At 28.3% G+C, this 13,583-nt stretch overlaps 2 protein-coding genes across 2 annotated transcripts in view; one reads left to right on the top strand and one right to left on the bottom strand.

Annotated features, from left to right (window-relative positions):
• Positions 1–13,583, top strand: part of LOC119615002 (putative odorant receptor 85e) — a 206,978-nt gene that overhangs the window by 120,174 nt on the left and 73,221 nt on the right. The gene's annotated exons all lie outside the window — the stretch shown is intronic.
• Positions 1,373–2,691, bottom strand: LOC119615021 (mitochondrial import receptor subunit TOM40B). The gene is made up of 3 exons (XM_037971105.1): positions 2,318–2,691; positions 1,696–2,246; positions 1,373–1,636 (listed from the first exon to the last, which is right to left on the bottom strand). The coding sequence occupies exons 1-3, from the start codon at positions 2,597–2,599 to the stop codon at positions 1,516–1,518; spliced, it is 954 nt and encodes a 317-aa protein (XP_037827033.1). The 5' UTR covers positions 2,600–2,691; the 3' UTR covers positions 1,373–1,515.

The following is a 13,583-nucleotide window of genomic DNA, read 5'->3' as shown; positions in this document are numbered from 1 at the left end:
AATGTAAAACTTTCCACTTGAAATAAAAATGAAGATGAAGTTTTTTGATTTTATATATTCACAATTTTTGTTCCTTCTGAAGAACTTTGCTTCAGAGAGTAAATAAAAATTCCGAACGGTTTGCAATGTATGAGCCTGAGAAAATTATATGCCCCTATTATGGTTTACAACTCAACTCAGTTGAGTTGAAATTGAAACAACTCAACTTTAGAACAACTCAACTTATATTTGGTATTATGAATTACAACCAATTTCAGTTGTAATTGTGTTGATGTTGCCAACCTAAAAAGTGCTTTTTTGTCATAAAATTAAGTGAAAAGTTTATGAATTTCTGTTTTTCGTAAATGACAAACATCTTTTTATTGTAAATTCGCTTAAAATCAGTGATTAATGAAATTTAAGAAAATTAAAAAAAAAAAACTTTACCTTGTTTTATTTTAAAAATTTATTCTAAACAATTGAGTTGTAATTTGTTACAACTGCTTTTGATAAGTTGTAATTTTTTTCAAAAAAGTTGTAATAAATTTCAACTTTAAATTTTAAGTTGTTATCGATAATACCAAAGAGCAAAATTTCAACTAAAGAAGAGTTGAGTTGTAAACCATAATAGGGGCAATAATTTTTTTTCAAAATAACACCGAGGATAGGTAAAACATTAATGTTTGGTATAACTCTTATATCTTCATATAAGATTTTAAAAAAGTTCCATCTCCTCCTAGAATGAAACTTAAAAAACCTATTAGTCAGAAATACTAGAATTTTATTCTAACTGGCAACGGGAAAATGGCTTTCCGTTATAAAACGATATTTTCTTTAAATATTTCAAAATTTAGCAAATTTGGTTAAATTTCCTTGTATTAATATGCCTTATTTTATTATTTTATGAAATGTTTTGTTTAAAAGCGATACATGTATGTAAGTCAATCTGGACTTACTAGATTGTTTAAGATGCATTTACACTATTTAAGTAGTAAAACTTATGACATATCTGCTCGTTTACTATTTTTTATTCTCAATACAAATATTTTAAATTATGAAATGTTTTTGAATATAAAAAAGGAAGTGTGTTGAAAATATACATATAAAATCCGTACAATATTTTTCTTAGGTCTCATACCACCGGACCCCAAATAAGGCTTTAAATATACTAGTATTTCCATAACTCAATTATAAACACTAGTATTAAGTTAAAATTGTGCATAAGTAAGTTTTATATTTAATCCTACTATATGGGAATACAACTTTCTTTTGTCAATAAATTTCTTAAGTATGCTATTCTGTCGACCATGCCTGACTGCACTTTATTACAGCTTTTGTATTTTTGTAAGTGTTTGTATATATATGTACATAGGTATATATTTTCAAAGGTGCAATTGCAACAAGATGAATATCATGAAGAAAAAATGTTGCGTCTAAAATAAAGTTTTACCAAGACACATTTTTTATTTTTTTCTAAAGTATTGTGCGTAATAAAAATACATGTAATTTTGTTTCGTCGGGTTTTGAAAAACAAAATCACTCTCCTCTTTGCAATCCATAAGGATCTAAGTTAAGTTTTAATCCAAAAATAAATTTATTTGTGTGAAGACTTATAAATAAACTGAAGGCCATGCTAAGAGGTATATGTGATAGATATCTGAAAGAAATCCAGACATTGAAATTACAATTGCCCATGTTTGATAAATTTAATTTTACCTCGAGTACATAAAGCCGACAGAGAGATTTGAGTCGAACATGCCTCGTACATGGGCATCTTTGAAGTCCCATTGATAACAAACAGTGCCGACGGATTTCTCTGTTTTACGCTGCCATGCCCATAAACTCGCCAACTGTATGTGAGGATGTATGCGTTGCCAATAACTTACATCTATACCTTGACGAGAGACAGTAGCAGCTATTGAATACGAATGTCTTCTGTACCGTCCAGCAAAAGCAGTATCGGTCATCATCGACCTGGGATCCGTCCATTCTAGCAAGAGTTCAGCACCCAACGCTAAGTTATCGCTAATTGATCGTAGAAATGATAATGTTGCACGTCCACTATCTCTACGAATGTCATACAAATTAGTTGTCAATGTTGAGCCACTTGTACACAATTCAATGCAGGTTTGCGTCTGCAATGGGGACTCCTCTGCTGCCCTCTGCATTTCCGTCTCAAGGCGCAAACATCGAAACGGGTAGTAGAGGAAACCAATATTTGTGGAAAGTGTGGTTGGATTAATATCAGCACGAACAGTTGGAGTTTGCTTAGAAAATTTGAATGATATTATTTGAATATTCTCACATATAAAAATGCATTAGAATATTGGGTACTTACCATAATATTATCATGTATTTGGGCTGTATATGCACCACCAAATCTAAATCCAGAAGGCTTATTATGACTCAAAACCCAATTGGCTATTAATGATCTATTTGGTAATAGTCTGTGGACATAATCCAGTTCAATTCCATCGAGAAGTGTTGGTTTTATTCGATGTGCCAAGTTGTGTAATTCTGAAATATTACCTGGATTACAATGAGAACGAACGCCTGCATATTTTTGGAAACATGGAGGAAATTCAGGATTAAATTTTGGTGGACATCCATCACATGTCATATTTTTCGTTTATTACAATATTTTTTGTTTATTTATTTATGTATGTATTTTATTAATTTTAAACAGTTTTGGAAAATATTCTCATATGTACATACATACTTATGTCTGTATGTCAAAGAATTGAAAATGTATGGGTACTCCACACTTTAAATTAATATACCCTGCAGGAAATGTCAATAGTGAAACTGTACTGACTTACTATTGACACAGTCACCAGTACTAGTGACTTATTTTATGACATACAATGCTTTCTACTATAGACATTTAACATGTGCGTGTCATTGAAAATCTACTACTGACTTTAGTACTATTGACTAGGTAGTTCTTTTGGGACCATATGTAGACTTTGGAACCAGTGATTCACTAGTGTATTTTAACAATTCTAGTCTACACTTTTGGTATTTTTTGTAGTAAATAGCTAATAAAAATGCTAATTCTGTTAAAATTTCACATATTTTATTCAAAAAATAAAAAGGTTCGAATTCATTTAGATATAAGCTTTTTTTAAATAACTATTTTATTGCAATCGTCGCCGACACATTATTAATCAGCTGCCGCCAATCATTTGTTATTGACGCTTCGTTGCCAATGTCGCCAATAAGTCACCAAAATAGTCGACGAATCTGGTGACTTGGGGACACTTGTCGACAGATTTCCTTCAGGGTATGAACAAAATAAAAAAAAAGAATTGTATCTAATTAAAATATATTTCTTTGGCTAGGGTCAAATGACGGCCGATCATTACGAAAATCGGCAGTATCACCTAGACTTTTTTTAAAAGAAGTTTTGCGGATTTTTGTTGAGATACTAGATTCTACATTTAACATAATTATGAGCTCAAAAGCTCTATCCGAAGGATATGGTTGTATGGGGCGGGGCTAGGCGAAAAAAATTGAACGATTTTAACCATTTTCAATAGGCTTCGGCTTTGGGTCCAAAAAAGAGTATGTGCTAATTTTCGTCCAATGCCAATATTTCCTTCCTTAAAATTTTAATTTAACGCGTTAAATAATTAAATATTACAAATGAAGTTAAACTTTAAAGGCCTTAATCATAAACATTTTTATAAACAATTTATAAATCAAATTTTGTATGAAAATTTTGTTTTATAAACCTTTGTTGTTTATGAATAAGGGAGTAAGTATATTCGTTCTGGATCCTTATAGATAGCGAAGTCGATTAAGCCATGTCTGTTGAATTCAATTTTCTGAAGACCCCCAGGTATCTCCGACCCTAAATAAAGAAGATATGAACAAAAATCCGAGACAACCTCTGAAAATTTGATCAAAAAAGATAATTTTTTGCATGCTTGGATAAAAAAACAATAACTATATTGCTTATTGAAAAAAAAACGTATGTTTGGATTTCATTGTTTTGCGTATTTGTTTGTTTTTTTTTTTTTTGTGAGTTTGTTTGGCGTTCTTTGTTGTTGTTGTGTAAAATTAAATAAATTGAAATTATATAAAATTAATCTTTTTAAACATACTCTGGTGAAGGGTATATGAGATTCGACTTCTTACGGTTATATCTAAATTAATGCGTTGAGCGTTGAGTTTCATACAAATTTGTTGAAAACAAATTACAAGTAACGCAACGCTCAAAGCTTTAATTTAGGTATGCCCGTTGCATGTTTCTTCTCACTTTAAATGTCTATATTTTACAAGTGCCATTAAAAATTGCCAGAACAAAGTCAGAGTGGTAATATTTTAAGTCTTTAGTAAATGGTTGTTCCTTTCAAATATTAATTTTTGAACATCATTCTTTTATTTTTGTCGAATGGGAGCAATCAATGGCCAATTTTGTTTACCTGGTTTAACAACTTAATTAATGTAAAATAAACACAATTTTTGCTGTCTATTTGCAAAAACTCACATTTGTATAGAAATTTTAACTAATTTAACTAATTATTAACAAAAAAAATTACTTTACATTTTTTAAATTTATTGCATTACCACAAAAAATCTTATATGCATACATTTATTCTTTGCAGATTCGCATTTATGGTAAAAAATGGTCATAAAAATTGTAACCATTGTAAATTTTATTAAAATTAAAACAATAATAAAAATGTATGAAATCAAAGGAAATAAACAATATGAATAAATGGTCGAGTTTTTTCTATATGTATGTACATAATAAATATTCTTTTTTGCTTCATTCTCATTTTGCGCATTGTATTTTTTTTTCATTTGAAATAAGAAAAAAGAATCATAAAAATATAAATAATAAACATTAAACATTAAACCACAGACTTCAAAAAGTAAAACTGAAACTGAATAAATAGGATGAGGACGAAAATAAAAAATTTATTTGATAACAAATCCTTTTTCATTCCAAAATCATGTTGCATAATTAATAATTCATACGAAATCCGTTACGTACGAATTTATCAATACATTTCATCTTTATTTATTTATATGATATCATTGCTGGTTGACTTTCTAAAAATGTTTCTGTCTTATTCTTTTATCTTTTTGAGTGGTTTTTGTTAAAATCCGTTCTAAGGTTTGCAAGGTTTTCTTTAAATGGCACATTCAGAGACAATTGACAGCTGAGCTTTTAAACCTTGTCATATTGGTGTTTATTCATGGCCACGTACTTTTGCAATGGTACACAGTGGTATAGAAATAAAAATGATGATATTAATTATGTAACTTCTAGACAGTTTGTCCGATTCTAATGAAATTTCAGTCACGGAAAGAAGAAATTTTGTTGAGTTGAAGTTTTGATTTAAGACCTCATAATTTTTTTGAAACCGATACCAACGTTTTAAAAATTAGTATACCCAAGGAGTCCTACTTTACGGAACCCTGACTGCACTCCTGGTGGAGGGATGTCTTAAACTTCACAACACTTTCTCTTTACGTATGTGAAATTTCATTAGAATCGGTTTAGTAGTTACAGAATTTTTTTCCTCCTTTTTTTCTATGCCACTGTGCGGTATACATTTCTCCTATATCTTTATAAAAGATTGAAAACATTTGTAACACAAATACTGTATGGAAAAACTGCTTAATAAACCATTAATAGCTTTATGAAGACAGGGGTTAATACATACATATATGTGTGCATTAGACGTGGCTTTAAAAATACATTTTCTTTTATGAACCCAATTTTATTCGTTATGCTGGGTAATGAAGAAAATAAGATGTTTATTTTTGGAAAAATTTATTGCATCATTGAAATTAAAATTACATTAATTGATTATTTTAACACACCCCTAATAAATTGTTGTTCATAATTTACAATAATAATCATGTTGTTTTACTGTTCCTGGAAATAATATAAATTTTGTTCAACTTCCTTGGCTTTGTGACGAAAAAAGAAAATTGTCTTTTTTCTTCTTGTTAGGCATTAATATTATTGTAGCTTTTGTGTTGCGATGATTTTGAAGACCACTTGATGTTTCCTGTTGAAGTGCCTCACAACAAAAATACATCCATACATATGTATGTACATATGTATGTATATACACTCTGTAGTCAATAAGTGAAAAAATCAAAAAGCCATAAAAACTTTACACAATTGAAACGTGCAAAATGCTTACCAAAACCAACACATTCACATCCAAAACACAATATTATTCTAAAAACAAACCTACACTTATTCATTCACAACACTCCCCAGCGAAAAAAATGGTAGGGTTTCACTTTGTAGGCCTTTTAAAATAAATATTAACACATTGTAAAAGACGTGATACTCAATCCAATTTGCCTACTCACACTAGTTGTTCTAAAAAGACTTTTTTCTCCTTCAAAAAAAAAATTCGTAAGTTTTCTAAATTGCATTGCAAATTAGGTCTAACAAAGCTACATTTTAATTCAAACATGATTAATTTCGCAATTGTTCTTATATACATATGTACTAACTCTATAATAAAATTTATTTAGTTTCCTTTTTTATAAATCGCTACTAAGAAAAATTGTCGAAAAAATGAGCAAACTGGGGAATTTTAGATAGCTAAATGAAAGTTGTCACAGTAGTTTCGAAAGCACCTAAAGTGACGATTAATTCGGGGAGCCGTAATTAAAATATATTTTATTTTTAACCTTTTTACACCTTTTTACAAAACAAATATTTTTTGGATTTTATGTATATGAATTGTTATTATTTGGGAAATTGAGACTTGACATGTAAAGTAGTATATTATGCACTTAAGCTTTTATTTAACTTGCTTTGTTAGTTTGTTGGTTTTTAATGGTAAACGTTTTGTAACTGAATTTGCAATATGGGCCAGAGTGAGCTGTGATTAATGGAAATGGAAAGGAATTGTAAGAACTAGTATTCTAATGATTAGTAATATGTAAAAATAAAACGATTTTGCAATTCGCCTGCAAAATAAGGCCACTAAGAATACATAATTTCCTGTTGAGTCGTTCAACAAAAATAAAAAAACTCTATAAAGGCGATGAATAAAAAAGAAAAAAATAAATAAAAGGTCACAGAATACAAAGAAGTAAAAAAAAGAAAATTGTGAAAGAAACCACCCGTAAACCTTACCAACACAATAACAAAAAACTTAAAAGCAGTAAACATTTAACACAAAATACTATTAATAGATACTGCAGTCATATGTATTTATATATATGTATATACATACATACATATATGTACATACATTAGAGGTGTCCAAAAAATATCGAATTTGCTCAGATGGGTCTTATTTTTTTTCTTTAGTGTCTAAAACTAACTGGTTTGTACGAAATGTTAAGTAAAGTTAATTTTAATGGCACAATTTTTGAGGAAACCAAAAAGATTCTTATTATTTACCCAATTTATTTACCCGATTTCCGGCGAGGGTTATCGTTATCCGATTTGACTAAAATTTAACACTAATAAGTTTTAGACAATAATAAACAAAATAAGAGCCATTTGAGCAAAATTGCTATTTTTTGGACACCTCTAATATACACACATATGTTTGTATGTATACCATTATGGACATTACATTATAGAAGTTTGAAATATTATAAATTATTTTTGTAAGCATTTCAGGTAATATTAAGAAATGGAATATCCCATACAGAATTCTAATGCAATTGACCTAATTATAATTTAAATCTAAAAATATATTAATACAGAATTCCAATACAATTGACCTAATTATAATTTAAATCTAAAATATATTAATTTATTTGAGTTAATTCAATGTTTTTATTTTTGTATCAGAAAACAGGTGCTGAAATCGATAAACTCGGGAACTACGGCACCTGATTTTTATCCTACTTTTATTGCAAATATATGTTTTTCAGGGATCGTGAAAATGTAAAAATCCTTATAGGGTTGTAACCTAGAAAAAATTTAATTACTCTAAAAACGTAAAAATACCCAATTTTAGGTAAAGTGAAATTAATTCACATCATTCATTTCTTTTTATTTCATGTTTAACAAATGTTAATATTTCTTTCAAGAATGCAATTTTTAAGGATATGTTAAATATTGCTTTTTTTCAGGTAACGGAACATAATTCCCAATGATTTACAAGAATATAAATAACCTATTATTTTACTCATTTTAAAGTTATTGAGAATTATTTAAACACTTTACACAATTAACGTTTACAATTTATGATAAAATACCGATTCTACAGAAAATCCTTTAAAAATAATTTGAAACGATGACTTTGATTGCGTGCAGTTTTGATCATTTTACAAAAATCAATAAAAATTAAAAAACCATATTTCGAAAAAATTATTGACATTTTATTCCGGAATTACAATCTTACGGATCTAGACTTATCCCCTATAATAAATTTCTTATAATCTTATTTACAGTTTTTCCGAAAAACTCTTTGAAGTATGAGTGATAAACCTGACATTTATTCGCCAAGATTTGAGATTGTTTCAAAAGAATTTCCCATATTTTTGTGACATGAAAATCATCGTTATAGTGTTGTAAGGCAGATCCACACAATTTTTTTCCCAAATTTAACCAAATTTAAAAAGAGAATGGTAAACCTTTTTTAATGAATGAGTCAAAAATTTTAATTTTTTTCTAATATTTTTTGGACTTAGACTGCCTAAACAAAGGAATCCATATATGTTTTATATCATGAGCAATATCGTTGTAAACTCGTTGTAATCAAAGATTATTGTTCATTATAAATATATATCTATAAATTTATGTCTAGAGTATCTGTGTACATTTATATTTTTTCTATGTATGCTTTTATATGTTTCATTGTGTGTCGGTACAAATGGAGAATAAAATGGGAATTATACTCACACACATTCTTACGTATTTCTTTTGGATTTTCATTGATCAACAATTGATAAGTACTTATTGTTATTTTTATTTTTTGTTTCAAATAATCGTACTTTTTTACATGCTTTAACACCTCACTTGGTTTTGATTTTTTCTGCTTGTATTAATTTTTAACATCTCTTCCAATGAGTGGTCACAGAAGAATCGGAAGTGTAATGAAAGTTTTCTTAGTGTTAAAAAAGTTTAACAAAAACACAATGGAGTGAAAGAACTGAAATAAAATGGCATAAATGAAATAAAATAATGAAACAGAAAAAAGGATTTCAATGTCTCGACACTTCATTGGTTTTACTTCCTCAACAAAATTACCTACATATCCATTATTATCATTACTTTTTTCTAGGATTTTCTCAGCTTATACTATGAGTGTATGGATTTCTTTTGATTTCATAATGGCAGACAATTATTGAGTATCAATGTATAAAATTGGAACTATTATAGTATTTTTTTTGTAACTGCCTAAATATACTACTTATTAAGTTAAAGTAGATACGTTTTAATAGAAGAGATTAAGCATTTGACGTAAGGGTCAGATCAAATTTTTTCTCTGTTTAAATTCTTTGATGGGCTTATATGAGTGGTAGGTTCAATTGTAGACCGATCGTCATAAAATTTCGTAGAGAGATTAATAATAAGAGGTTAATATAAAACATGCTTAGGTTAAATTTTATCTGTGTATATGCATTCTTAAGCCTGGGAGTTAATGTTTTTTGAAGGTGACCTTATAGGGCGGTAGGGTGAGTTATAGGCCGAATCTCGTGAAAGTCGCTAAGAAGATTTATTTTCTTATAAGCCTTGATTTAGTTGAATATCTTACAGTGAAGTTATTTTTAAGCTGGTAATGAGCGTTAAAGTATTTTTCTTAAGGGGCCTTATGTGGAAGGTTGGGCCGTTTATTTAACGTTCCTCATTCAAATTAGTAAATCGATTTTTGTTGCCATATGTCTAATTTAATTGATATTTTTATGCCAGCAATGAGTTTTAGAGTCATTTTCTAAAGAATACTTTCTATTGGGGAAAGAACCAATTAAGAACCTATCCGCACTTGGCAAAATGATTTCTGGATACATAAAACTTACTTCTGCCAAATTTCGTCACAATTGTTGTCTAATTAAGATATTTATGGCTGTTTAAGCTGTATTCCAGGGGTCATTTGTAAGGGGCTATAAGAACACGCGGGCTTATATTGCCCATTTGCCAAAGAGTGCAAAATTTCAACTCTCTGGCTTCTATCGTGTCTACAACAGACAGACAGATATCGGTAGATCATCTAAGAATTTAATAAGGACCCATAATATATATATATTTTTATATGTCTATGATCAATATTTCGATATTTTACAAACGGAATGACAAAAACAATACACCTCCCTATCTTTTCTTATGTAGGGTATATAACTATAACTATCAGGCCTGTCACAGAATTTCATTCCGATCGAAAGTGGAATTATTTCCGTATTTTTGCTTCTTCTAAAAAAGAAAACGAAAAATTATTTCGGAATGAAACCACTTTCAGTTTTTGAAGTGGAATTGATATTTGTATGTAATTAACGCTTTTCTTAGTTTTAATAATAAGAACCTTTACTAAAAACATGGTTCTTGTTTTGATTAGCTAAACAAGAACAATTTTAAATGAAATCTATATAATTTTATTCATTTTTTGTCAATTTACGAAATAATTCGGAATTTGGAGAAGCTAAAACAAAAATGATCGGAATAATAATACGGAATTGAAACCATTCCGATCGGAATGTGTGACAGACCTGTATATATTTAATGAAATAATATACAAGAATCTAAAATGAAACGTCTCAAACGATTTTTTCTCTAGAATAAATTTTATCAAGATAACACCTAATTTTATTGCATGGACATAAATATTTATATTGATTATTAATACATTTGTAATATTTTCAGAAACTTATTCAAATCATATTCTTATCTGAAAATAAAAATGGTTAAAAAAAATTGGAAAGTTAATTGTTGTCGCCTACCATAATCTAAAAGTTTTATAAAACTTTTTGTAAAAGCAAAAGTGCTTCAATGTTAGATTTCACACACTTTATGTTCATATTGACCTCAATAAGTTTGCAACTGTGTTTAATGTAGATTGCATTTAAAAACCAGGGTTTATTTCAATTCTAATCGCATGTAATAGAATGGAAGAAGGAATATTTTTTACAATGTTTATTTTTTTTTTACAGTTTACTATTTTACAATTGGAATTGTGGGTCATAAAGGATTTGTTCGAAAAAGTTTGCATGCTTCTTTTAATTCCATAAATCTTCATTTTGACAAAAAAATTGAATGGGATATTAAAATACTTGAATTTAATAATATGTACATAAAATGGAATACATATTCTACATTTAAACTTTTTGGTTATTATAAATTTCTTTGAATTGCTTTCATTTATTATTTAAATTTTAAAGATATTTATTGTGTTTGTATCTCTAATTTAGTGTTATTTTTGTTGAGCTTTATAGAGTGACACATGTTTGCATTTATTAGATACTATGTAAATAAATAATATGTTTATTGTACAAGTATTTCGAGGTTAAACTTTTGTAAACAATTTGTTTGTATGAAGAATCTTTCCCATTTGTACTTGTTTTTATATACTAAGTAGTTGTTTAAAATATTATTTATTAATGTAGTTTTAAATTAAATTTAATATACTGTTTCTGTTTTTTGAAATTTATTTGTTTTTGTGTATGTTTTTTTATTATGAACAATGAATGGTTCTGAAGAGACTGATAATTGTGTAACGATTTGTATGTAAAATCATTTAGAATTTTGGTTAAATTAATTTCTCATTAAATTCACAGTATTTATGATTTAATAATTTTACATTTTAGGATATTGAATTGACAACTAAATCCAAAAGAAGACTGAGTAAAACAATTTAATTTGTGCAAATCATTAAGCAATACATTATTCTCCTGGAAATAAAAATTGTAAAAATGTTAAACAATAATAAAATTTTCGTATTTTTAACATGTGGAAAATTATACATAAAACAAAAAACAACTTTAGCGATGGGAGTTTGTGAGCCGTACGATTGCAAAAATGCCCTTAAAGACTACAGTGTATATCGTCATCTGAAATGCAAAGGACGTAAAAATAATTATGTTGTTTTTAGGCCTTCGCACATGCGGAAATTTGTTCTTTCACCCTTTGAATTTCTCTTTAATAGAATCGGCTTTTTTGAAAATAGAGTTCAAGCGACAACATTTATATACATAAGTATTTTACTTTTACTTTTGGAGTACCAGTATACAGGTGTATATTACGATTACTTACAATTACATCAAATCTGAAGAAATACACCTAGGCCTCTATCGGCCCTGTTGTGCGCTCTTCAAGCAGTGCCTCAGGTGGGAATCGTACACACCACCTCTGGTCATCAGACTAGAACACTAACCACTCACCACTAACATACCGGAGGCCACACACCCACACACCCATGAATACAGCAAAAAAACAAAATTTTAAATTTTAAATTCCCAAAATCTGCGATTTTTATAAATCGACCTCGTTTGGTATCCCTAAACACAATACAAATAATATTTATGTTAATAATGTTAAATTGTTTGAATAACGTTATCGTTGTGTTGCTTTGTTGGTCCAAATAAATTGTTTTCAACTGCTGTGATTTGAATATATTTTGTAGTGTAGCAGCGATGTGATTTAAAATGGAATTAGCTAAAATTGATTTTAAGTACTTGTAAAATATTGTTGTACATACATATATATTTATTTGTTTATTTATTTATTTAACATACAAATTTGTTAGCGTACGTCAAGGAATGGGAGTCTATAGTTACAATTTTGTACGAGCTTCTCTTTTATAGTATAAAAAAAAATATATGTGTGTATGTACATTTGGTGTAATTATAAAGAAAATAATTATAACTTAACCATATTCATTCGACAGTTAATGATTGGTTATAAATTGATGAGCAGCGTTTTAGAGGGAATACTGTACTAGCTTTTATCGAGTGGTTTGCCGATGTTGCAATGGTTTCTTTTAAAGCAATTATACAAAGATTTTATTGAATTGTACAGTTTTTTATTTATTTATTTTTTGTTGATGCTGTTAAGTGTATTAATAAGGAATTGAATTAAAATTGCAAAAGAGGATGCAAAATGAAGAGAGGAAAATTTCAAATAAAATGACATTTGAATTTGTTCCCTTGGGAATTAAAGTAATAAAATATGCAAGAAGCTCTTGATTGCTACTTTATCGTGCAATCGTTGCCAAAAAAAAAAATATATATATACATACATATGCATATAGATACAGGTACATATTTTTATCGAATTATCTTAAAAATTGCTACTTTTACTTGGACGGACGAAGGATTCAAGAAGTGGTTCTGAACCGATTGGTATATTTTTTAATGTAGGATAATATTCTACAAACAGTAAGCACTAATAACTATTAAATATACATTACCAATGATTTTAATTTATTCGAATGTTATTAAAAAATCTTGTATCTCTAGTAATGTATTAATAAAAAATGTAAATTGTTATTATCTTAAGGTAACTGAAGAAACTGTAGTGAATACTTCCGCTTAAAAATTTCAGTTTTGTTTCCCCTATTAAAACATTTTATTGCAAACGAGTATCAATTTAACAACCTTCACATTTTTCATATTAAATAAAATTCCAATCCTCTTTTACACCTGAGCTTACGAAAATTCATTCGTTAGTT

This window comes from Lucilia sericata, unplaced genomic scaffold (genome assembly GCF_015586225.1).
Source record: "Lucilia sericata isolate MDLA Ls3-8-SP2 unplaced genomic scaffold, ASM1558622v1 Contig000045F_arrow, whole genome shotgun sequence".
NCBI lineage: Eukaryota > Metazoa > Arthropoda > Insecta > Diptera > Calliphoridae > Lucilia > Lucilia sericata.
Note: the sequence above shows the minus strand (reverse complement) of the source record. Positions and strands in the feature narration are given on the sequence as shown.